A 26986-nucleotide genomic window follows, 5' to 3' on the forward strand; every position below is an offset into this window, starting at 1 on the left:
TAGGGGAGGTACAAGTGTTTGGTTTTGTACCTGTTATGAATGCCTGTGAGAAATTCAAATGAAGACATCAAGAAGCCAGTTTGATACATTAATACTTCTCTGGAGTTCAAGGGAAAAGATATATACAGGCTAGAGATATACATAAGGGAGGTAGTAGCACACAGATAGCAGTTATAGCCATGAAACTGGAGAAGGCCTGATATTAATTTATTGCCTCTCAGCTCCAAATCCACCCTCCTTGATCCTGCTACATGATTACTGGAGCAGGACCCTATGGACATTTTTCCATTGCCAGTTGACTTGGTTTTGGCCAGTAGAGGGTGCTGGAGGGTTCCTGCAAGGCCAAAGAAGAAGGAAGGGACTTTTATTCCTTCTGCTGTGCTGTAACCAGTGGATCAATTAACGGACAGGAACTGGGGGAATAGGGGGGTTTCTCTGCCATCATAGCAGATCTCCTAGATCAGCCCTCCGGCAAGTTTCTTTTCCACTGGCAGGTTGTATGTTCCTGAGGCACCTACGCCCTCTCCAAAGAGATCTGAATCTCAGCCTGGGGGAAGAGGGGAGGGTCCACCCTGTAAGTTCATTCCTTGATCACCATCCACTAGCCCTATGGGTGGTAGCTGCTTTCTGCATCTGCTACTTCTATACCCCTTAGAATCCTCTTTCACACCTTTTAGTAGTTAAATCACCGTTCATTAGCTAACACTCCATATTAAATTTTCCCTGTTCAAATTACTGGGGTGGTTTCTGTCTCTGATTGATACAGAACTGGTACTGAAGTGGTCACAGGAGACAGACCATTAAAGATGGGGTTTGCAGAACTGGTTTAGTCATGCCTTTCTTTGGGCTTGAGCATAGTGCTGAGCCCTTGCCAATGGGAAATGGATGCTAGCAATCCAAGGTATGCACTGGCATAACAATTAACGAAGCTATCTCCTGTGGTTGATTGTGAAGTATCCACTGAAGCTGAGTGCCCTGGGAGTCCAAGCGGCTGCTGCCCTTGACCATTACAACAATAATGGTGACCACAAGTTCTGTGTTTGTACAAAAGATTACACTGAATACACAGAGCATTTACAGAAAGAAGTAACAAGTGCAGGTTCTTTAAACTCTCAGCACGAGTCATGGTCTGAGTAGAGAACTTTCAAGACAAACCTAGAAGAATTTCTGACAGGGCTGATATTGCTGAATATTTACAATGTCAACTGAATTCACAAACTCACCAAGTTTTCTTGTGTGAAAGTTAGGCCACTGATTGGGAAGAGAACCCTTAACTGTGGAGTGGGAGCATCTGGCTGGACTCAGACAAAACTGAGAATCTTGAACTTCTGAGTTATTTGGAGTTTCACTGGCCAATGCAAATAGCTTCCTCTCCAGTGTCTGAGAAGACACACTTTCTGAAACAGACGCCTAGCAGAGGATGCTTAACCTTCTGAAGAACCATCACAATCATTCCTTTGCTGTCACTAGACTCCTAACTCGGATCAAATCTCAGCATGCCCTAAGGCAGAGGTTGGCAAACTTCTTAAAGGACCAGAGAGTATTTTCAGCTTTGCAGACTACTCTTAAAGGACCAGAGAGTATTTTCAGCTTTGCAGACTACACAACTCTGCTACTGTAGTGCAACAGCAGACCTAGACAACACATGAAAGAATGAGCATGGCTGTGTTCTGATAAAACCTGATTTATAAAATCAGGAGGTGGGCTGGAGTTGATGTATGGGCTGACCTCTGATATACAGGAAGAAATCCAAAACCCTAGGGAGGTAAGAATGTTGGAGGAGATTTTTCACATGCAAACTGCATACCCTCCCATCAATTACATCCCTTGAAAAAGTCTAGAAAATAGTCCCTTCATGAAAGCATCGAGAAATACATTAATTAAGGGCAGCATCTGCATCACTGAAAAGCTCTGTGACTGTCCTCCCATAAAGGTCAGGAATGGGAAATGTCACCATTAGTATGGGCTCCCTGAATCAAAAGATAATCCTGGAGAAGCAGAGGTCAAGCAGCAGCACTTAACCAACAAAAATAAGGTAGATTATTTTATCAAAAAGGGCAGCAGGGATGTACTAATAATCAGAATGTGCTGGCCTGTGGAGATTTCTGTTGGTGGCTAATTAATCATGGTGTCTCCAGGAACAAAATAAGTAACTTACTAGATTAGTGTTTGATCTATAAGTAGGAAAAACTCCAGACCTGGTGGCTATAACACCTGACTTAAATCACCACAATGGAGAGTCACAGTTTCTCAACCAGTTTTCAGACCTAAGCCAATTCATATACTCAGAGCCCCCTGATTGAAGGAGGGCCAAGTTCCAATGAGGAAGAACCCTGTAGCACTGTCACAAGTGTATAACATAAATCTTTCTCCAAGGATCTGTGGCCGCTTAGTAGAATGACTGTGAACTGAAGGAAAGGAAAGATCCAAACTTCCAGGAATTACTGGACATGGGCTCTGAACTGACACCAGTTCTTAAGAACACTAAAAGCTGCTGTTGTACAAGCAGTAAAAGTGGGGCCTTATGGTGATCATGTGATAGATGGAATCTAAGTCCAATTTTGAATCATAGTGGACCCAGGTAGTCTGTGGACCCCACCCAATTCCTGAATTTGAATAGATATACTTGGCAACTTGTAGAATGCTCTACGGCTGGCTCTGTGATCCATGGGGTAAGGGTCATTACAACAGGAAGAACTAAGTACAAACCCCTGGAAATTCCTCTCTACTAAGACAACCAGAAACAAAACCATAAGCCTGAGAATTGCAAAAATCACTGACATTACCAAGGACGTGAAATATGCAGGGGTAAGAATACCTATCACATCATCTTTGCTTGTTTGGTCTGTGCTGAAATAAGATGGATTTTAGCTAATAACTCTGGATAATAAATTTAATCAGGTTATGATTCCAATCGAAGCTACTCTTCCAGATCTTTACTAGAACAAATTAACACAGTCCCTAGCATTTCGCTGCAGCTATTGCCCTGGTTAATGCTTTTATCTCCATACCAATTTGTAAAGACCACCAGAAGCAGTTTGCTTTTACCTGGCTTGAATCTGTGGACACCTTCAAATCCTTGCCTCAGGACTATTTCAACTCTCCTGTTCTTTGCCATAATACAGCCTACAGAGATCCTGATCATCTTGACATTCCATAAAACATCTCAATGGTCCACTACATTGATGACATCATGCTGAATGGATCTGGGGAGCAGGAAGCGACAAGCATAATACTTTAGATGCCTTAGTCAGACAGAAGTGAATCAAGAGAGTGGCAGATAATTCCCACAAAAATTCAGGAACCCTGCCACCTCAGTGAAGTTTCTGTGGATCCAATGATCTGGAATATGTCAAGACATTCCCTCCAACTGAAAGACAAGTTGCTACACCTTCCATCACCTACCACAAACAAAAGGAGCAGAATGCTTGGTAGGCCTTTTGGAAAGCAACACATACCACATTTGAGTGAGCTGCTCTCTCCATCTATCAAGCCATTTATAAGCTTCCAGTGGGGACCCGAACAAGAGAAGGCAAGCTGATCTTCCACTTTGGTCTTATGATCAAGCAGATTCAATGATACTCCAAGTGTCTATGGTAAATAGGGATGCTGTATGGAACCTCTGGAAAGCTACCAAAGAAGCATACTTCGGACTGGGAGAAATTCCATGCCCTCCTTTACAGATAACTATTTTCCTTTTGAGAAGTAGTTTCTGGGTTGCTACTAGGTCTTATTAGACAGTAAGTAAATGCCTAACTATGGGATATCAGGTGACTGTATGTCCTGAGCTTTCTTTCATGAACTGAAAGTTACATGACCAACCTAGCCACTGACTGGGTATACACAACAGCAATCTGTCATCAACTGGACACAATAGAAAAGACCAGGCTTAGAGAGATCTAGAAGTTACAAGTAATTTATATGAACAACAGGTGGCTCAGAATCTTTCAGCAATAAATCCTATAGCGCAAGGCCTCTTCTCTCTCTCAATCTACACCTATGGCCTCATAGGTGTTCATTATGATCAGCTGACTGAGGAAGAAAAAATCTGAGCCAGACTTACAGATGTTCCAACACAATATGTTGGTACCTGCCTTAAAGCATCATAGCCCCACTCAGGGGTGACCCTGAAGGACAGCAGTAAAGTAAAACTTCCCAGTGGGCAGCCTTCAAGCAGTACATCTGGTTTACCACTTTTGTAGTGAGAGACAACTAGATAGACAGATTTACACTGATTCATTAGCCACTGTTAACTATTTGAATGAACACTCAGGGATGGAAGAAACAGGATTGGAAGATCAGAGACAAGGAAATCTAGAAAATAGATTTGTGTGTAAAACTCTCAGAAAGGGCATAGGCTGTGAAGATTTTTGTGGCCTAGGGAAAGCCCAATAAGGGCATCCACTGCAGAGGAGGCTCTCGATAATCAGATGGTCAAAATAATATGTTCTATGGACATCAGGCAGCCTCTTTTCCTAGCCAGCTAGCACTTGCTTAGTGAGCCAAAGGTGGCAAGGACAGAGTCTATGCTTGGGTTAATAAAACATGGACTTTTCTTTATAGAGGCTGATCTTGCTGCCACTACTGCTGAGTGTCCAACCTGCTAACAGTAGAGACCAACTGAACCTCTGATATGGCACCATTCCCCAGGGAAACTAGCCAGACGCCTGGTGGCATGCTGATTACATTGGACCTCTTCCATTATGGAGAGGACAAAGAGTCATCCTCACTGGAATACACATGAACTCTGGATTCACCTTCCCTATTCACAGAGCTTCTGCTAGCACCACCACCTGTGGACACACAGGATACCTTATCCACCATCACTGAATTCCGTGTTTCTGATAAAGGAACTCATTTCAGAGCGAAGGATGTGCAGCATTCAGCTCATACCCATGGAATTAACTAATTTTATCACATACCCTCATCACCCACCGAGGGCTACTAACAGAATGATGGAATGGCTTACTGAAAACTAATTTATAGCACCTTTTGGGAAACAGTATCCTGAAACACCAGAGTTTTGTCTTATAGGATGTGGTATATGCTTCACAGCATAGACCATTATATGGTGCTGTCTACCTCACAGGCAGAATACATGGGTCTGGAAATCAAGAGGTGGAGGTGGGAATGGTTCTTCTCACTATCATATCTAATCATATCAAGTATTTCTGCTGTAAGCTTCTTTGCCATAGACATTTTGCCGCAAACATTTTTGGTACATAACTAATTGACTGTGAGGCAATTCTGCTGTAGAAGACAAAATAACTGGCTGACAGTTTGGTTTGACATATACAATACAAAAAAATATGTATGATGATGATTTCTTATTTTGAAACACACTACATTGGAGGAGAAAGAGGTTGAGGGCCTAGAAGGCACAGAGTTGAACCCACAATTCCTATGGAACTTTATAATGTCTATCAACAGGTGTGTGACAATCCATGCTCATGGATTACTAAAACATCTACACTACCCTAAGCAATCTAGAGATTCGATGTAATCCCTATCAAAATTCCACTGGCATTTTTCAGATACAGAACTAATAATCTTACAATTTGTATGGCACTACAAAATACCCCGAGTAGACAAAGCAATATTGAGAAAGAAGAACAAAATTGGAGGCGTCACACTCCCTGATTTCAAACTATATTACAAAGCCATAGTAATCAAAACAGCATGATACTGGCATAAAAACAGATGCACAGATCACTGGAACAGAATAGAGAGCCCAGAAATAAACCCATGTGCACATAGTCAATTAACTTACAAAAGAAGTCAAGAATGTACAATGCGGAAAGGAGAGCTTCTTCAATAAACTGTGCTGGGAAACTAGAACAGCCACATGCAAAAGAATGAAACTGGACCACTATCTTATACCACACACAAAAATTAACTCAATATGGACTGAAGACTTGAATATAAGATATGAAACCACAGAACCCCTAGAGGAAAACTTATGTGTTAAGCTCCTTGACATAGATCTTGGCAATGATTTTTTGACTGACAGCAAAAGCAAGAACAACAAAAACAAAAATAAACAAGTGGGACTACGTCAAACTATAAAGCTTCTGCACAGGAAAGAAAACGATCAACAAAATGAAAAGGCAACCTACTGAACTGGAAAAATAATTGCAAATTATGTATCAGGTAAGGGACTAATATTCAAAATAAATGAAGAACTCATAAAACTCAACAGCAAAAAAACCACATTGATTTAAAAATGAGCAAAATATCCGAATTGACATTTTTTCAAAGAAGACATACAAATGGCCAAAAGGTACATGAACTGATACAGAGAACAGATTAGTGGTTGCAAGAGAGTAGTGGGGGGTGGGGGTGGAGGAAAAAATTCAGGTTTGATTATAGTTAAAAGCTAAAGCCACAAATATGAGTTTTTAACAGGAATTTTCCAATATGTCATTAAACAGAAAAGTGCAAAGGCTGGCAAATATTTGGAAAATACTGACTTTACACACATTAAGAATTCAGACATTAATTCATGTTGCATATTTATACTTTGGTTATTCTATAACTAGTTACCATAAAATTGGATTATTTGGCAAAATTTTCATAGGATAGTTTATATTAACTATAACTACTTAGGGCTTCCCTGGGGGTGCAATGGTTAAGAATCCGCCTGCCAATGCAGGGGACACGGGTTCAAGCCCTGGTCCGGGAAGATCCCACATGCCGCTGCCGCGGAGCAACTAAGCCCGTGCGCCACAGCTACTGAGCCTGCGCTCTAGAGCCTGCGTGCTGCAACTACTGAAGCCCGCACACCTTGAGCCCATGCTCTGCAACAAGAGAAGCTACCACAATGAGAAGCCTGAGCACCACAATGAAGAGTAGCCTCCACTCGCTGCAACTAGAGAAAGCCCGCGTGTACCAACAAAGATCCAACACAGCCAAAAATAAAAATAAAATTAAAAAATGACTTAGTTATAAAATGTTAAGCCTCAGGACCATAATCCTTGCATGTTCATTTTCTGAAGAAAACAGTATTTACTTACTGAATGTTTGAAAGAGATAACTGTGTTTTATAATATTTAAACCACTATGACTTCAGTATTTTGTTATAATTACGTCAACCAGCATGTCCCTTTAAGGTTATGAACCATACATGTCCCTTTAAGGTTATGAAAATCCACTTGTCTTCCTCTTGAATTAATGATGATGAAGGAAAAATGAAGTGAGTATAGAAGAATATTTAAAAACAAAAATACAGAATCATGACTTTTCTCTACAACCTAATATAAAGATCTACTCCTAGAAGGAGCCAGTAATACTGGTAGACATTTTTTCTGGTCTGATATGAGATATAAGTCCAAAGATTCAGGAAACACAACAAATCCTAAATAGAATAAATAAATAATAAACCACATACATGCACAATGTTATTAAACCTCAGAACTGCAGAACGATGTAAAAGAGAACAATGGAAACCACAGGAATAATAATTCTGAATCAAGAACTCTAGAAGCAGTTAAATTAGCATTCAAGAATGAGAGTAAAAAATGAAAACATGTTCAGACTAGTAGTATACCAAGGGCAGGGCAGTGGAAACAGTTCCCCCTGAGGGGCAATATATTGCCAATCAAAAATTTTAAAACAATAAAACTGAATAAAATTTTTTTGCTTTTAAAGAATTGCAATGTCAGTGATAAAATATTTCTCCTGCCAAAATAGACCACTCCCACTGTCCTAGTCTTATATGCCACTGGTTCATCCAGAGGAAGATGAGAGAATTTCCAACAAGTCCTTAATATGGATATTCTAAAACTGTATTTTAGAAGAAAATGACAAAAGAAAAAGTTTGAGATACAAGAAGAAAAGGTGAACAAAGAAATGCATAAGCATAGATAAATCTAAGTAAACAGTGACTGCATGAAACAATAATAATGCCCAATTGAAGGGAGGTTAAAAAAAAACAGAGATCCTCAAAAAATTACACTCCTGGGTATTTATCCGAAGAAAACAAAAACACTAAGTCAAAAGGTATATCAACCCTCATGTTCACTGCAGCATTATTTACAATAGCCAAGATATGGAAACAACCCACGTGTCCACGAATGGATGAATGGATAAAGAAAGTGTGGTATAGATATGTCTGTATGTATATACATATATATGCATACATACACACTGTAAGATTACTCAGCCATAAAAAAGAATAAACTCTTGCCATTTGCAACAACATGGATGGGCACTGAGGGCATTATGCTAAGTGAAATAAATTAAACAGAGAAAGACAAATACTATATCCACTTATATATGGAATCTAAAAAAAAAAGCTCAAAGATACAGAGAACAGACTGGTGGTTGCCAGTGGGGGGTGGGCAAAATGGGTGAAGGGGGTCAAGAGGTACAAACTTCCAGCTATAAAGTAAAGAAGTCATAGACATCTAATGTACAGCATGGTGACTTCAGTTAGTAATACAGTATTGCATAGCTGGAAGCTGCTGAGAGAGTAGATCTTAAAAGTTCTTCTCAGGCTTCCCTGGTGATGCAGTGGTTGAGGGTCCGCCTGCCGATGCAGGGGACATGGGTTCGTGCCCCGGTCCGGGAGGATCCCACATGCCGCAGAGCGGCTGGGCCTGTGAGCCACGGCCGCTGGGCCTGTGCGTCCGGAGCCTGTGCTCCGCAGCGGGAGAGGTCACGGCAGTGAGAGGCCTGCGTACTGCAAAAAAAAAAAGTTCTTCTCACAATAAAAAAAAATTTGTAAGTATGTGTAGTCATGTTATTATGGTGATCATTTCACAGTATTTACAAATATTGGATCAATATGTTGTGCACTGAAACTAATGTAAAGTTCTATGTCAATTATATTTCAATTTAAAAAAGGAAAGAAAATCTGATAGGTAATAAAAACAAGTGTGTTCCAAATCTGACTGGTCAGGACTTCCAATGGACTTGGGAAGGAAAGAATCTTTTGACACAGTGGTTTTCTGTGCACAAAAAGGTGTGACTGTGGTTTTGAAATCTTACTATAACCCTTCACACCGAAAGTTCATGTACACAACCACTGGTAATTCTCCCTAGTTTTTCAGAAAAAAACAAAGGAATACAACACACACACACACACACACACACACACACACACACACACACCCCAGAGAATGAAAATGCTGAACATCAATAACTCAAAAAAATAAAAGAAAAAAAAGGGAAGGACAGTGACTAGAGCTCTAGAGTTCCAGAGATTGTGATTAACTTCAGATTTTTAGTTAAGCATATATGTTAAATATTTAACAACAGCATTAGAAAAAGAGAATAGACTTCTATTGACTTAAAAGTCAATAGAAGGAAGCAAATATAAATCAACTGATTGAATTATAACATGTTACCTAACTTCAACTTGGTCTTTACATTGCTAGCAATTCTTACTTTCATCTGCTTAAGCTATCACATTTCTTTCAGTCACAATTCCCAACTTTTTCAGCCAGAGCTCCTCCTACAATATCCTCATGCTATAAAATAATATTCCCTACCACTTTACTAAGAAATTTGAAGCTATTGTATATCCTCATCTGGCCTAAGTTAATAGTAACAGTCTTGCTCCAACAATTGAAGCTCTTGTCGCTCTATATTGATAGGGTAGCCTCATTTACCTCCTACAAATGTGCTCAGTTCTGTTTCATCCTAAAATATCCTCCTCTCAACTCTGCTACCCCTTTTTAAGTTAAGGCCTTCCTGATTTCTGATTCTGAATTATATATAATCCATAGTCAGTAAGGGTAGAAAACTTAGCTTCTGTTTTCATCCTATATTCTTTTTTCCAAAATGATATTAAAAACTGACTCAGGGTAGGCATGATCATAGTAGGTCCCATAAAGCAAAGACTGGGTATAATTAATTTTCTTCATATACGATCATGAGCAAGTAGACACAGAAAAAATATTTTAAGTCTTTTTTATATATTTACTATTGCTTTCCTACATTTGTGAGGGTTAAATAATTGTGACAATTTGATCTATGCTCAAGTCTGAGAGGCACTTACCTTTTTTAAGTTTCCGGACAGCCAACATACAATGACTAGGAGAGAGATCCCATATTCTTAAGGTCTTATCATCACTTACAGTAGCACAGATGGGCAGATAAGGATGTGTAGCCAAACCCCACACCTCTCCTTCCATGTGTCCCTGTAAATAAAACACAGTTAAGATCAATTTAACCTAAAGATACTTGTATTTAGAAGAAAACTGAAGACAACATTCAATAATATATAATAATGATAGGATAATGAATAATAGATAAATCTAATAAAACTTTTCTCTTTATCTTTGGAATACACCTTAAAATAACTTCGTAACAGTTTTATCTCCACAGTTACAATATAATCAAGTTGCTGCTGAAAATTAGCTTCAAAATCCTACAACATTTAATGTGGAGAAAATAGGAATTGGCTGCCCTGGAATGCTAATAATTGTCATAAAGGAGGGACTTCCTGCATGACAGAGCAAGGGAGTACTGCAGACCTGTGCACCAGTGAAACTGGTAGAAATTATTTAAAAAAAAATTAAGTCTCTGGAAATGGTTTCGAGGAAATAGAACAAATGAAGAAACAGTTACTCAAGAAAATCTGCTAAAATTCAGTAAGAACAGTGAGTTTGCTGTATTTGAACCGAGACACCCCTTTTCTCCCTCTTCCCCACTCACTGACATGAAAACTCCATACCAGATTGATGTAACCAAGAACAAGGGCGGTCTCTCTCCCCAGCCACTAGGGGAGCTTTACCTCCCAGAAGGGGCAGAGGTCAGCATTTCTCATCCTGCCCCCAGCTACCTGCTATTGAGGCTAAATTCTTGGTGACTGCTGCTGAGAGATGGGAGCTCCCTCCTTCTATCCACCCCCTATTCTGAGATGGAGGCTCTATCTTAGGTGCAGTGGCCAGTAAGAATACTGGGGCCTCAATGTCAACTCAAGAAGACCTGAGGCTACTTGCTCCCTCCCCACCAACTGAGTACTGAAATCTAAAGCAAGGGACACTTGGGAAAAGGAAGCATTCCACTGTTTTCACCCTCAACTACAGAGCCCTGGATCAGAAATTTTTCTGGGAGAGAGAGAGAAGCAAGCCATAAAACAGCTCCTAGCCTCTTCTCAAAGCAACCGACTTCATTTACTACAATGTGGAAAAGGTGAAGCCTAAAGGTGCTCTTGAAAACAATGGAGGTTGTGATGAAAGTTAATTGGGAGGCAACTGACAGACTCACTGGACATGGCTAAAATGAAGGCCAGCTAGTCTGTCTAGGAAAAACAGGAAAATCTCATAGACAACGGGAAGAGACTGCTTGACTTCAGAACAAATCTCAAACAGTAACCTAGGGAACTGTCCCTTTTAAGAAGCCTGAATTTGATTGGTTTAGCCTGTGAAGGAATTTATTCTCCAGGAAAATGCTGGAAATAATAGAGTAATCAGTGAGCAATTAATAGAGTTTAACAGCTGGATGTGGTTAGGGAAAGAGGCCATCAAAGAGGACAGAATACTTCCTAAATCATTTTATGGAGCCAATATTATCCTGATACCAAAACCAGACAGACATCACAAAAAACTACAGACCAATATCCCTTATAAACATGGATGCTAAAATCCTCAACAAAATACTAGCAAACTTATTCCAACAACATATAAAAAGAATTATATACCATGACCTAGTGGGATTAATCCCAGGAATGAAAGGTTGGCTTAAAATCCCAAAATCAATTAATGCAATATACTAATTGCTTTTGACAAATGACACAATCTTTTTTTTTAACATCTTTACTGGACTATAATTACTTTACGTTGTTGTGTTAGTTGCTGCTGTATAACAAAGTGAATCAGCTATACATATACATATATCCCCATATCTCCTCCCTCTTGCGTCTCCCTCCCACCCTCCTCATCCCAGCCCTCTAGGTGGACACAAAGCACCGAGCTGATCTCCCTGCGCTATGCGGCTGCTTCCCACTAGCTATCTATTTTATATTTGGTAATGTATACACGTCCATGCCACTCTCTCACTTCGTACCAGCTTACCCTTCCCTGTCCCTGTGTCCTCAAGTCCATTCTCTATGTCTGCCTCTTTATTCCTGTCCTGTCCCTAGGTTCTTCAGAAGCATTTATTTTTAGATTCCATATATATGTGACACAATCTTTTATGATAAAAATAAGCAACGAACTAGGAATAAAAGAGTAATTCCTCAACCTGATAAAGGGCAAAGATGAAAAATCCACAGTTACCATTATACTTAATGGTAAAAGACTGGATGCTTCCTCCCTAAGATTAGAAACAAGACAAGGATCTTTACTCTCATTACTTCTGTTCAACATAGTACTGGCAGTTCCAGGCAGCATAATTAGGTAAGAAAAGGAAATAACAGGCATCCAGATTGGAAAGGGAGAAGTAAAACTATCTCTATTTGCAGATGACATAATCTCTTACAGTATACAGAAAACCCTAAAAAATTCACCAAAAAACTATTAGAAGTAATATATGAGGTAAGTTACTTTAACAAAATAACTACAAGACATGTACACTGAAAACTATAGAACATTGTTGAAAAAAGTTAAAGAAGATCTAAATAAACGGAGAGATCCACGTTCATGGATCAGAAGATTTAATATTGTTAAGAGGCGCTAGTCCCCAAACTGATCCACAGAATACTGCTGCTACAAACATTGTTGTACGTGGTTTTTTTTTGGTATATACATGAATGCACTTCTACTGTGTACATACATTCCCGCACTTTTAATTACTATAGTTTTAAATTATCTTTATTTCTAGCACAGAGAGTTTCTCAAAAATTTCTTGACTATTTTTGAATAGTTTCTCTTCTAGATGATTAAACAAAATCTTTCCAGAATTTGTGAAAAATCTCATTAGGATATGGATTATGATCATACAGAATTTATTTACAGCTTTTATGCCTTTAGTACAATTTTATAGTTTTCTTAATACACGTCTTGCATATTTTTAGCCATCTAAAAATATTTCTGGTTACTATATAGTTTTCTTTGTGAGTACTATATAGTTTTCTTTGTGAGTACCATTTTGTGTCATATGTGTTAGCTGATCATTACTGATATGTAGAAATACTACTGACTTTTACATGTTGACTTTGCATATATGCAATCTGTAGGACTCCTTAATTAGTTCTAATAATTTTTCAGTTTATTCTCTTGAATATTCAAGGTATAGGGTTATAATATCCGCAAATACTGATATCCATCCAGCGTCATCCATTTGCTTCCAACATGTATACCTTTAATTGTTTTCTGTTTTGTTTTGTTTTACTGGACTGGCTAAGACCTCACATACAATGTTGGACAGTAATGGTGAGACCTGGTATCCTGTCTTGTTCCTGACATTTAGGAGACAGTACATATGTGAAATCTTAAACTTTATAATAAATATTTTTAAAAAATGTCATTTATGACTTCTAAAAATCTCTTCTTACAATTATGAAATTGTATTTTTGAATAGGTCCATCTATGGATTCATCTGTAAAAGTGTATTTGTGTTTATATTTTCCAAGAGACCATAAATACGTTAAACACCATGACTCTAACATCTTTTTACTTTAAAGGAACATCATGTGACTGAAATTAAAGAGTAAGACATGACAGTTAATTTAATATAAAATGTTTTGTTATTTGCTTACAAATTCTCCTTGTTACATCAGGATATTATGTTAACCTTAAAGCATGTGCAATGTTCTCTTCTACATGTGCTCTTTGGTGTCTTAACAGGAGTGAAGTGGGGGGCTGGAGAAGAAATCAGTCTGTATTAAGAAAGAACATAATTCTTTTTCAGGGTAAAAGGCAAACCCAAAATGTGTTACTATACAGAGTTGCATGAGGACAATTTTTCATTAGAGTAAATACTACTTCACCTGCTGTGTTTTATAGTATCAAAAACCATAATATACATAGGAAATGTAAACCTGAAAAATTAATACAGCATTCCTGATAGAAATGTTAAGGATTAGCTAATCCTGCTGTTTTATGTTATATTTCTGCCACACAAAGTGTGTACTTCTGGATTTTCAAAATCACTAACATATTTTCATGGATAAATGTTTTCAGCAGTAAAATTTTAGCGTACATTTTTTACTTTTCTAAGTTAGAAACTTGAGAAAGAATGAACTAAACTGAAGAGTTTCATAGAAAAACAACTGCCTTAGGGTCAACAAATGTACTTCAAAGAAATAAAATTAAATATGAAATAAATGGACTGGGTTAAATTAATTACAACTGGCTTTTCTTTCCATTGGTTTCTTGCTTTGCAATAAGAAATTACTGAAAATATTGGCAATTATTCTACATGATAATGTGCATATTATTTACAGATACTACTCATTTAACTATGATTAAATTTATGTTTTGTAAATATTAACATTAACAAATATTTCCCTAAATAATTTAACATTATTTTTCACCACTGCCAACTTCTGGCTCTTATGTATTGAATCAACTGTATACAAAGGGAAAAGAAAGCATATTAACATTTAAAATTACCTGGACCAGAAGTGTTATTGGGCCACTTTTATCCACTTCTAGTATTTCACCATTCTTTGTACCAACTAAAAGATGACCATGTCCTAATGATATGGCACGTATAGATGGGTTATCTTCCAAGAGAAGACCTAAAATGTTAAACGGAGATGTTCTTCTAGGTATGAAGTTTACTATAATACAAGGGTGTATATATTGCCAATGATGCCATTTTGACAATGCAAATCATGTTACACGGTTGCTTTCTCCTATATTTTAAGTATTCTAATAAATGTACCACATTTTCCCCAATCATTCAATTTACTAATCTCAAAAGTAAGTACCATTTATATGCTACAATTCCATGATTCTATATTATTCCAGATCCCCTACTACCAGTCTGACAGCTGTTTATTTTCCTTTTACATTTGCCCCTCATCCACCTCCTGACCCTCTTAGAGCATGTACAATATTCTGGTTAGTAATTTTAATTCAATTTGATTTAAGATTAATTCATTTATGTTTACTGTACCCTAGGCAGACTTCAGAGATATACTGGTAAACGTGATAGAGCCAAGCTTCTGCCCTCACAGAGCATACAAAGAGGAAAACAGACCTTGTGTGAGGAGCATATTGAAAATGGAACAAAAGGGAATTTAACCTTTTGTGAGGGGGAGAGGGGATGGGAGTGTAAGGAATCATTCTAGAAGAAACAGTGTTTGAGATCTGAAAAATGAGCATATGGTCAAGAAACTGGAGGAAGCAGGAGGGAGGAGAAAGGGAAAATTCTAGGCAAAAGTGACAGCATACAGGAAGGCCTGGAGGCCAGAGACAGAGTGCTGTAGTGCCTTAGCGCACCATGAGAAAGGGTAAAGGAAGAAAGGCCTGCAAGGCTAGAGAGGGAGAGTCAACAAAACACTAAGATGAAACAAAAGGCCAAGTTTGAAAACAATACCCTGACTGGTGGAAAATGTGACGCTCACATGGCGATTTTCTTTGAAAAATTAAAAATGTTAAAAATTAACATTGATAATCTTGTATTTGTTTATATATTACTATGCGTATCACTGAAAATAGATTTTGAAAGGACAGCAATGATTCTGGCATACAGTTAAGTGGCTTCTCTTACTGAACTCTGATGCCTGTCTAGTAAAGAAGGAAAAATATACCCTACGTGCTCCACCTCAGTGCCCACCATGTTAATAAGCAATTAATCTTTTTTCCTACAAATCTCAAAATCTCAAATCACCTTTAGATCCTGGGGCCAAAGCAGCTCTTTTTATAGCATAGGTCTTGAGACATCTTTCAAAGGAGTCATCCCAAAGAGCTACTACCCCATCTTTCCCTCCAGTTACGAATCCCTACAAAAGTAAAAGTTTTAAGTTAATGAAGATCTAAATATTTAAAAAATAATAACCTTCTTTTATATTGAAAAACTCTGGAGGAAAGAGTATTTATAGCCAAAAGTTACAGCTTGTAAAAAACAGAAATTAGCATAGAATCCATTATGTTTTTTTAAACATCAACATGGAATTTGCAAAAATATTTACCATGACACAAAACATTCTACTTTTAGAATAGGACTTTAAAAACACAGTTTGCAATCTGGAACCATAAAGTAGCTCTACCACTTTCAGCACCTTCTCCTGGAGGCTTCATAATCCCATCCTTTAAAAAGAGGGGATAATAATAATAGCTACGGGACTTCCCTGGTGGCTCAGTGGTTAAGAATCTGCCTGCCAATGCAGGCGACACGGGTTTGAGCCCTAGTCTGGGGAGATCCCACATGCTGCGGAGCAACTAAGCTCATGTGCCACAACTACTGAGCCTGTGCTCCAGAGCCCGTGAGCCACAACTACTGAGCCTGCGTGCTGCAACTACTGAAGCCCACGTGCCTAGAGCTTGTGCTCTCCAACAAGAGAAGCCACCGCAATAAGAAGCCTGCGCACTGCAACGAAGAGTAGCCCCCGCTCGCCACAACTAGAGAAAGCCCACACGCAGCAACGAAGACCCAACACAGCCAAAAATAAACAAATAAAACAAATAAATTTATTAAAAAATAATGATAGCTACCTCACAGGATATGGTGATAACATATAAAGTACCTAAACAATTTTTGACTCAGAGTAAAAGATTAATAAATACTAAGTTAAACTTTTTTTTAATAACAGCAGACCTATTTCACTCTGGGTTCAGGAGTTTGAAAAGAGGAATAAAATACAGTCAGGAAGACTCTAGCTCACATATTATTATTGGGTAGCTCAGCTAAGTAGAAAGGTAGTGTCCCTGTACTTGTGAAAATGTTCTGCACTCCATGATCAAACTATGTTTAACTTAAAATTTATTTAGGTTACTTACTTTTTCCAATGCATGCATACTGAACACTGGTCCATCATGTGCTTTAACTGTCTTTACAAGAAAGATGTCTCTCCAGATACACACGTCTCCTGTGGATGTTCCAGAAAAAGCCATCTCTTCAGTCCATCCATATACTGCACACATCATTGTGTCATTTTTCCCTGGTGTGCCTACGTAGCCTTTTCTTCCAATCAATCCTCCCCCTGGTTCATAAAAAATATTATGAAAGTACCACTCTCAAAACGTATAAAATTCAAAGCAATAAAATTTCTTTTCTGCTGTTTTTCTTGTTTAAAGAGAAAGACATGTAACAGTAAGGAGAGTTAAAAAGAAAAATAAAGGTCTCTCAATCAGTGACTTGGGCAACACCTTGCTTGGCTGCAGCAGGCATAACCATGGCTGCTTTCAGGTCATAGCTTTTTGGATAAACAAAAATATGTATTAAGTCAGTTTAAATCAGTCTTTTGATTAATTTAAAAAAAATTATATTATGACATATTTAATACAAAAAGTAAAAGAAATACAATAAGCTCTTCTATATCCATTATCAATTTACATAAAATTACTAAACAATCAAAACGTATGCCAATCCCATCTCCCTTCTTCACCCACTACTATTCTGAATGTGATCTTGATTATTCTCACACATTCCCTTATACATATTTTACTACTTATTTTTGAATTCTTAGGTAACATGTCATTATTTTTCATGTTTAAAATTATCTCTAAATACATATCCTGTATGTATTCTTTTGCAACCTGCTTTTTTCACCAACAATTTGTTGTGGAGTTTTATACATGTTGATTTGTACCCCTAGAAAACTCATTTTCCTGACTATATAGGATTCCGTTATATAAACACAACAGTTTCCTATTAATGGGGACTTAATAAAATTGCTTCCAAGATTTTGCTATTGAAAACAATGTTGCTTTAAACACTGCTGCAAGGGCCTCTTCTATAAAAGTGCAAGAGATTCTCTAGGAATGCCTAGGAATGGTCATAGCGTATTTGCAAAAGGAACAGCATGTAGATGAGAGGTATCATCTCTATGACCAAATTGTCCTCCAAAGTCGATACACCAACATATACTCCCATTAATAGTGAAAGGAGTTCCTGTTGTTTCCTACCTTTCAGAACACTTGGTATTATCAGACTGGGGATGTGAAATATCAACTGAATTTTATTGTGGTTTTAATTTGCATTTCTCCAATTATTCATGAGCTTTATCATCTTTTCCTATTTTTATTGGTCATTATCTATTGATATCTTTTGCCCATTTTTCCAAATGAACTCATTCACTCATTCATTTATTCAAGAAATATATATAGATACCAGACACTATTTAAGGCAATGGGGGCAGAGCTATGAACAAAACAGACAAGACAACAAAATTCCCTGCTTTCATGGAGCTTCCTGGTGAGAGACAGTCAATAAATATGACAAATAAGTAAAATGTGCGGGATGTTAGATGATGACGGGTGCTATGGAGAAAATGTAAGCATAAAAGGGAGATAAGAAACGAGAGGGGTCCATTTTAAGAAGGGTGGTTAAGAGAGGCCTCATTGAGAAGGTGGTATCTTCATGAAGACCTGAAGGAGGTAGCAAGAGCAAGCCATGCAAAAAGAGCATTCAAGACAGAGAAATCAGCAAACGCAAAGGCCCCAAAGCAGAAACGTGACAAGAATCTTCAAGGAACAACTAGGGAGGCCAGTATGGAGTAGCAAAGAAAGTAAGGGAGGCAGTAACGGGAGATGGGGTCAGAGAGGTCAAAGGCAGCATTACAGACCATTGTAAGGATTTAACTTTTACTCTTTATGAGATGAAAAACATTTGGGTGGTGGAATGACAAGACTTGGCATATTATTTATTACCGGGTTCATTCTGATTTCTGGGTTGAGGGTAATTTGAATAGTGGCAAGGATGAAAAGAGTTAGAAGGCTATTTCAATCATCTGGGCAAATGCTAAGGGTGGCATGGGTCTGGTGATAACATAGAAGATGATGAAAAGTAGTCATATTCCAAATGTATTCAGAAGATTGTCTTTTCTTAACATAGCAGCCAGAGTTGTTAGTGCACTTGGAAGGGCAGTTAAGTCAAGTGGTGAAGGGGAAAAAACAGGTTAGACTTCTCTCAAAAGAAGGAGAAGATAACTCACAAATTTAAAGTGTAAACAACTGTGTGGATGTGTTTTAGTACATAGGTAAGAAGAGAATTTGATTAGCAAATGGAAGGTAGAGCTCAAAGAGTAGTTTTGTTTGGTTTTACTTACTTAAGATGGAGAAATAACACCACATTTATATACTGAAAGGAAAGAGTTGGTAAAGAGGGAGAACTGATAATGCAAGAGAGAAAGGGAAGAAGAGTTGGAATGATGCCCTTGAATAGCTGAGAGATGGGATCTAGTGCACAAGTGGAGGGGACTGGGTTTCACTAGAGCATAGATTATCCATCCAGAGCAGGGTCAGCAAACTATGGGCTGTAGGCCAAATCCTGCCATCACCTGTTTTTGTTCAGTGCCCACTGGAGCACAGCTGCAGTGGCTACATCGGTTTTCTTCTCTGCTCCCAGAGCCTGCCTCCCTGACTTTTCGCTGCCAACTAGCAGCTGCCTAGGGCCCGAGCTGGTCACCGTCCACAAGTTGAGGACTTTGCTATGGAAACTTCTGGGCACCCAGCAGTGAAATCACAGTCCAGGAGTTGCCTTGCCTCTGGCCATCTGCCGAAGTTGAGAAGGTAGGGCTCTCCAGGAGGAGAAGACACACTAGAATCAGTGTGTCGCTAGGGCAGAGTGAGGCTGACTATGGTCTCCCCCGAGTCCAACCTGCAAGTCCTGTTCACTGCATCAGGCTGATCTTGGAGGGAACGTCTCCAGTTAACGGCAACTGGGTGCAAACTGGGTACGGCAAGGCAGGAGTTCTCTCTCTTGTTCTCTAAGTACCTATATAATATTCTTGATTTTGTCTCTGTGTCTGGAAAGTCTAAAATATTTACTATTTGGCCATTTACAGAGTTTTTCACCTCTGGTTTAGATAATCATTATTGAGTTTTCTGATACACACAGCATAACATGTTTGTATTGTACAAGGTCATACCAGCCATGGAATAGAGTTCAAATTCCTTAGAGATTAATAATTCATAACTTGCAATTCTCAAAGCCTATATCTGGGATAGGAGGTAAGAAGCTCCCTTTTAGCCTTAGTCCTAAGTCATCTTTAACTTATTTACATAAAGCTATGCATTTAGAGGGTAGACAGATGGCATTTATTCAGATTAATAAAGTGGTTACTTATTTCCCAGTTGACTACTGAACTCTGGATCAGAACCTCAAAGTGAGGAATGCTGAAATGCACTGAAGTCTTAACATTTATCCTTTTATGGTTCAGTTTCAGGTCTACTTTATGTCAAATCAAAGTTAAAGAAAAAAGTTATTCAATTGCAAATCTTTTCACTTTAAGGCTATTTACTTTCTTTAAGTCTCTTATTTCAGACAAACTTATAGTTGTTTTTTTTTTCAAAACCGCAATAATAGCATTACTTGCTGGGTATTTGCAAGTCCAGGTGACTAAGATACTCAAAAGTTTCGTTTAAATGAATGGGAATGAAAATTACAAATGTGAAGATACTTCTTTTTACTTTGTAAATGTATATACACTATGATCTGATGAGTCTGTGATAAAGTATTAAAACAAGTCTGAAAATCGACTCATGTCCTATGTAGTTTACAATTTGAAAGTTAATTCAACTTGGGAAATATCTTCACTAAGCCTATTCTTTTCTAACCTATGTCTCACTTCTCTCTATATCTATGTATTTTATCTGAAAGGTTTAAGTGTACTAAGACTTTGTCAAATTGCTGGAATTTATAAGTATGCTATTCGATTTGGAAAAGAGACTTTTTAATTTTAAAATATGAACTTCTACAGTCACTAATTTACTAAATGACTAAAGTAATATAACATTCCATTTCTATATCATTTTATAGCACATAAAGAATTTTGACACAATTTCTCATTTTTAGTTTAGACTAAAAAACATGTCTTCAACAGAAGAACGAAGTCTGGACATCACTTGATTAATCTCATAAGTTAAATTCTTTTGCAAATATGAATGCTATATCAATGTAGCCAATAATGATAAAATAAATCTTAACTTTGTTTAAAATGTATCAAGACAACTGTGAATCATTCTTTTAAAAAAATAAACTTTTCACTTTTGAGAATTTTAGATTTTCATAAAAGATGCAAAGATAACACAGAGTGTTCTCATATACTGCTCGCCCACCCAGTTTCCCATAACATTAACATCCTACAATACTACAGACTACTTGTCAAAACTAAAAAAGACATATTTGATATATTACTCTTAACTGAACTCCAAACTTCATTCAGATTTCATCTATTTTTCAACTAATGAAACTTCTGTTCCAGGATCCAATTTAGGATACCACATTGTACTTAACACCAAATCGCTTTTAAAAGTAATAGTTTCTACCAAATGTAAAATAGATAGCTAGTGGGAAGCAGCCGCACAGCACAGGGAGATCAGCTTGGTGCTTTGTGACCACCGAGAGGGGTGGGATAGGGAGGTTGGGAGGGAGACGCAAGAGGGAGGAGATATGGGGATATATGTATATGTATAGCTGATTCACTTTGTTATATAGCAGAAATTAACACACCATTGTAAAGCAATTATACTTCAATAAAGATGTCAAAAAAAAAAGTAATAGTTTCTTAAATTTCAAAGGAGCAAAAAGAAGCACTTCCTTACCTGCTCTACGCCAAAATTTCATGTGTTTAATTCCAGCTGTAATTAATTTATCAGGCACGTACGGGTTCATCTTTACAACAAAAATTTTATCTTTACTTCCTCTGAAATAAATACCAAAATGTTTTAACTCTGAAGATAAATCTCTCCTGTAATAACCTTTTGCCTAATCCAAACCCTATCTTGATTACTCCATTACTAAATGCTTGGCCCACTTGTCTCTTAGGTTTAGGCTACGTAATCATGCATTTGTACATTTGTTATTTTGTTATTATTTTAATTTATTAACTCCTCTCAACAGAATCTTAAAAGATAGGAACCGTGAGAACTGAACTTCTTTTGGATAGCACCTACTATAGTACTGTACATGGAGAATGCCATTTGTGGCATGAATGAGTTAAAGAAAAAAAATTTTTTATAGTACTCTGTTACAGCTTAATATAGTCTTTCCAAATACAAAATCCTCTTAAACTATCTTTTATTTGGGTCCTGTCTATATACTCTGAAGAAACCATTTATCTATATTTTAAAGTGCTTTTATGTATCACTTCAGGGAATAGGAAGTTAAAAAAATAGTCTCTGAAACTGTTGACTATTTCCTCCTTTAAAGCAATTGCTAATATTTTTTATTATTATAGAAATAATAATGCTCACCGTAGAAAATTTAGAAAATGAAAACTATAACAGAGAAAATAAAAATAATCTATAATTTCTTTGTGATACATGTGTGTATGTATCTCCTTTCACTCAAATATATAAAATGAGTATTTTATCATGTTTTCAATGACTACAGAATAGCTTATCTTACAGTGGGATTCACTCTACCTATAAATGGAGATTTTTGATAATCACTACTTCGAATATCATATTACAGTTACATTAAAAAGTGTGTGCACAAGGGATAAACCTACAAATGAATCATGAAATCATTTGTCTTTTTACCACGATTATACTATTTATTCAATGGTAATAAAGACGGCAACAATTTAAAAAGTTACGTTTGCTTGATTTCAAAACCGTTATAAGTAAAAAAAAATTTTAAGTCCAAGGTAATTTCAGTATTTTGCCAATGTGATATCAAGTTTTTTCCCTACCTTGCTATTGAAAGTTTCTCTCCTTTTTTCCAGTCCCACAGCACAATAGTGTGGCTATCATCTATTCCAACTGAAGCCAAACGTTTCCCATCCGCTATGAAAATTAATCAGAGATAGACTGATCATTAACATTCAGAAGATAAAAAACACTCAGTACATATTCTGATACCACAGCACTATATTTAAACTTTTATAAAATAAAATATTGTTAAATGTTAGGCACGCATACAGCTATGAAACAAAAAGCAGAATTTATAAGGAGGGGGAAGAACAGTTTCTGAATGCATCTAAACATATCTGCTGACTTCTTCCTCTGACTTCACTTACCTCATCTTCTACCAGCTTAAGACAGGGGAAAGGAGGAAGATAAGAAAAGTAGAAAAAAGATATTTAAAAGATGAGAAGGAAAGGGAAAACTAAGAAAGAAGGAAGGAAGAAGTGATATATGCCAATGAATTTCACCATAGGAACTCTACTGTGATATGAGAAGTCATAGGGATTACAAAAAGCGAATCAAATGCAAAAGACACAGGTTACAAATACATATTGCTGTTTAATATGACTGTTTGTAGTGAAGGTCAATTATTTTAGTTGTTACTACCATCAAGCAACAAGTAATGACTATTAGACAAGAGATTGCGCTAAGTCAGTCATGCTGGCAGGTGTGCATATGTTTATAGGTTGTAAAGGCAATCTATAATAAAACATTTGCCACTCTGCCACACTTTTTGCAAACCTCAACTAGTATGTTATCGCTACCAGTGGTATTTTTCTTGTTGACTCCTTTACCATTCAGTTTCTTCACCTTTGGCAGATATTAATATGTGTATATACAATTCCCCCCACAAACTATAGCAATTCACTATCACTTCAGTCAGAGCAGCAGAAAGCACAAATTTACTGTTTCTTAATATAAAATTCTCTATTAATGGTATTTCTCCACTCTTCCCAATCCATACCCCAGCTTTCACTGTAGATCTATCTGTAGTTGTTAAACTTTTATATATGTAGCAAAGAGTTAACATGATCTGAAATTATTTTGATAAGACAGATTGGAATTGTCACTTCATAGAAATGTTATACAACAAATATTTCAGTTCTCACCTCTTTCTTAGCTTTCACCCTAAACATTTTCAAAGTTTACTCTGTGGCTGCAAAACATTAAATGAGATCATGGTTTGCCCAAGGTTGGAAATACATACCACTAGTGGTAACTGTGACGGTTTCAGAGGTTATGTAGACAAACATTTTTTATTTTAATAGAAACATCTTTATAACAATGGGTATTAAAATTACATTTCATTAAATTATTATTATAAAACAGCTAGCAAACCCACACTTTCAGAGCCTTGATTGGTTAGGACAACAGTATGCACATTTGATAAAAAATTGTGAAGGTCACTATTAAATGACAAGTTTAGGCAACACTAATTTAGACTAAAATGCCATGTATTGCCTCTGCATTTTGATCATTCTTACTGAGACAGAAAACTGCCTTACCTGAGAAATCAACAGCACAGACACCATATTGGTGGTAGCCCTTTAATATCGACAATGGTTTAATGGTCTCTGTGTCCCATATGTGAACTGAGGGATCCCTACCTACCTAAAATAGAAAGAATTATAAAAGTCATTTTATGCAATTAAATTGTTTATTTTCATACCTATAAAAGGAAAACAGGAGATTTAACAACCTTTGTCATATTTGCTATAAATATTTATCAAATAAAAGGTATAAAGCAGACTGTATATGTGATCAACATTTTCCCCTTACATTTGTTGAAAAGCTAATGAGACTAGGCTCAGTGTTTCTAGGAATGTTCTACAACTACGTAGCTCCTATACTTCATCAATAATGATAATGCTTACCAAGCATCTATTATTGGCAGCATTACTATGCTAGGTACAATGAGCACTAAGACAATTAGACAAATTTTGCAAACTCATTGGAAAAACAAGATATTTTCCGTTAAAATAAGAACATCTGGTAATACATGCTTAATGGGGATGAAAAGGTTGTAGAGAAAAATCTTCATGGAAGAGATGCTACTTGACGTGGGCCTTCAAAGAGTGTAGGTCTTAGATAAAAAGAGAAGGAAGCAAGTATATTCTAGGCTAGGATAATAGTGTAAACAAGATACAGAGGGGTTAAAGCGCCAAGCAGGTTAACACAACTTAATTCTTTATTCCTTTAGACTCAAGTAATCACTTTCTTTACACAGATTAAGAGATATAATAACTTTGCTTATGAAGTAACTAATGTAGCTGCCAATTACTGTTTATTTTGAGATTGGTTTTATATAAAGACATAACAAAAAACAATACTGCAATCGGTCAATATTTCACTAAGTTATTAACTGCTTTCCTCTGTCCTTTGTCTACAGATCTACTGTTTTCTATATAAGCTGGAGTTCTAAACCATTTTGAGTTACTTTTGGTTTAGGTTTCTCCCAGGTGATATGAATTGCACCTGTTAATAAACTTTTTGTTTTTCTCTTGTTAATCTGTCTTTTTTCTTTGGCTGTGCCTCATGGGTTGTGGGATCTTAGTTCCCCGACCAGGGATCGAACCCGGGTCCCCTGCAGTGGAAGCGCAGTGTCCCAACCACTGGACCACCAGCGAATTCCCCTAATCTGTCTTTCTGTTAGAGTTCTGGCTAAAAGCCTAGCAGAGGAAGAGGTCATTGGGTATCCAGGGATGTCCTGTGGGCATACTGACTTATAGTTTAATTTGCCCCAAACTCCCTAAAATTCCAGAATTATGGTAGTAAATGACCAGTTTTTACAGTCTTCATTCCAGTAGTAGCAGAATAATGTCCAAACTCCTTGCCACAGCAAAATGGGTACATAATCGTGTTTTAAGAGGAACCATTTATATAAACTAAAGGTGAAAGTAAATGGTGCCCCTGAGGCCTCTGCCCGCCCATTTAATTAGTTCTTCCGCTAATGTCCATCATGCACTCTAAGATTTGAATACTTTGCGCTGCTCACAGTTATTTAAAGAAGCTGTATTTTTATTTTTTTATTTTCCCCCCACTGTTACACGTGATATGACACACTTAAAATACATTCCCCAACCTCCCCTCTATCAGGTAAACTACTCAGCTCAAATGTCATCTTCTCTATGAGGCTTTCCCTGATTCCATCAGGCACAATATATCAGTCCTTTATAATATTTCAAGAGAGCTTTATACATATCTCTAGCCTATTGGTTCTCAGCAGGGGGTGACTTGCCTCCCAAACGCTGTCTGGAGACATTTTTGGTTGTCACAGCTGGGGTGGGTGGTGTTAACTGGCCTCTAGTCCGTAGAGGCCAGAGATGCTGCTAAACATCCTACAATGCACAGGATGGCATTATACACAAAAATGCAATTATCTTTACAATAAAGAATTATCTGGCCCAAAATGTCAACAGTTCCAAGGTAAGAAGCCCTGATCTATACTTATGACACTGTATCACAATTTTCTTGCGTGTTTGTCTTCCCCCACAGAGTATGAATGTTTTACATGGCAAGGTGTTTTATTTATATTCCCACAGTCTTTCCTGGTACACAGCACATGCTCTATGAATGTTTCTGAATGAATAGAAGAAAGGAGGGAGAAAAGGAGGGAAGGAAAGGAAGGAGAAAAGGAAAGAGTCAGGGGAGGTACAAACAGAGGGAGGGAAGATGGGAGAAAGAAAAAGGGAAGAGCTTTCTCTCCTTTCAGGGAAGCTACACAGGATGATGCAAGTTTCCTACCCCCACCCTCAATATATCCCAGAAGGTATACTTACACAGTATTTAAAGCCAAACAGACTAAGGGCTTTAGGCTTTACCACTTATTGGCTGACAGATCTTTGAGAAAATTATCTAATTTCTTTAAACCTAAACTTCTTCATTTATAAACTGGGGGAAATGGTTTTACTCTCATAGAGATGAGGTGAGAATAAAATAAATATACATTAAGAAACTTAGTAAAGTGCTTACACACAGTGAGAATTTATAAATATCACCCTTTCCCTTCCTTCTCTAAGAATATCCATATAGAGAGGTATCAGTTATGACTTTTCTCTGTGTTTTCTACTTTGGTAAACCCGAATATGTTACTATCATGATTGTAAAATAAAAACATAGTCATCCTGTTTGTCACAGAACACTTCTTAGATAACTTATATTATTTAAAATAATTAAAAAACCAGATTTCTAGTCTTTACGGTTTTTGTAATTTTTATTCATAAATTTAAAAAATTAATATTATCCTGACAGAAAGGTGTCAAGCCAGAGCTCATAGTTCCAAATTCAAATTACAATAA

The 26986-nt window shown here is 37.2% G+C and overlaps 1 protein-coding gene across 3 annotated transcripts in view; it reads right to left on the bottom strand.

The window, feature by feature from the left end:
- EML5 (EMAP like 5) overlaps positions 1 to 26986 on the bottom strand; it is a 172045-nt gene that overhangs the window by 49899 nt on the left and 95160 nt on the right. For all 3 annotated transcript variants that reach the window (XM_032621288.1, XM_032621290.1, XM_032621289.1), the window contains exons 15-21: positions 24194 to 24299; positions 22694 to 22787; positions 21603 to 21703; positions 16836 to 17038; positions 15727 to 15838; positions 14502 to 14629; positions 10001 to 10142 (exon numbers count right to left, since the gene is read on the bottom strand). In XM_032621288.1, the coding sequence (XP_032477179.1) occupies positions 10001 to 10142; positions 14502 to 14629; positions 15727 to 15838; positions 16836 to 17038; positions 21603 to 21703; positions 22694 to 22787; positions 24194 to 24299 (886 nt within the window). The remainder of the gene's footprint in view (positions 1 to 10000; positions 10143 to 14501; positions 14630 to 15726; positions 15839 to 16835; positions 17039 to 21602; positions 21704 to 22693; positions 22788 to 24193; positions 24300 to 26986) is intronic.

The sequence above is a fragment of the Phocoena sinus genome, chromosome 2 (genome assembly GCF_008692025.1).
Source record: "Phocoena sinus isolate mPhoSin1 chromosome 2, mPhoSin1.pri, whole genome shotgun sequence".
In the NCBI taxonomy this organism is placed as follows: Eukaryota; Metazoa; Chordata; class Mammalia; order Artiodactyla; family Phocoenidae; genus Phocoena; species Phocoena sinus.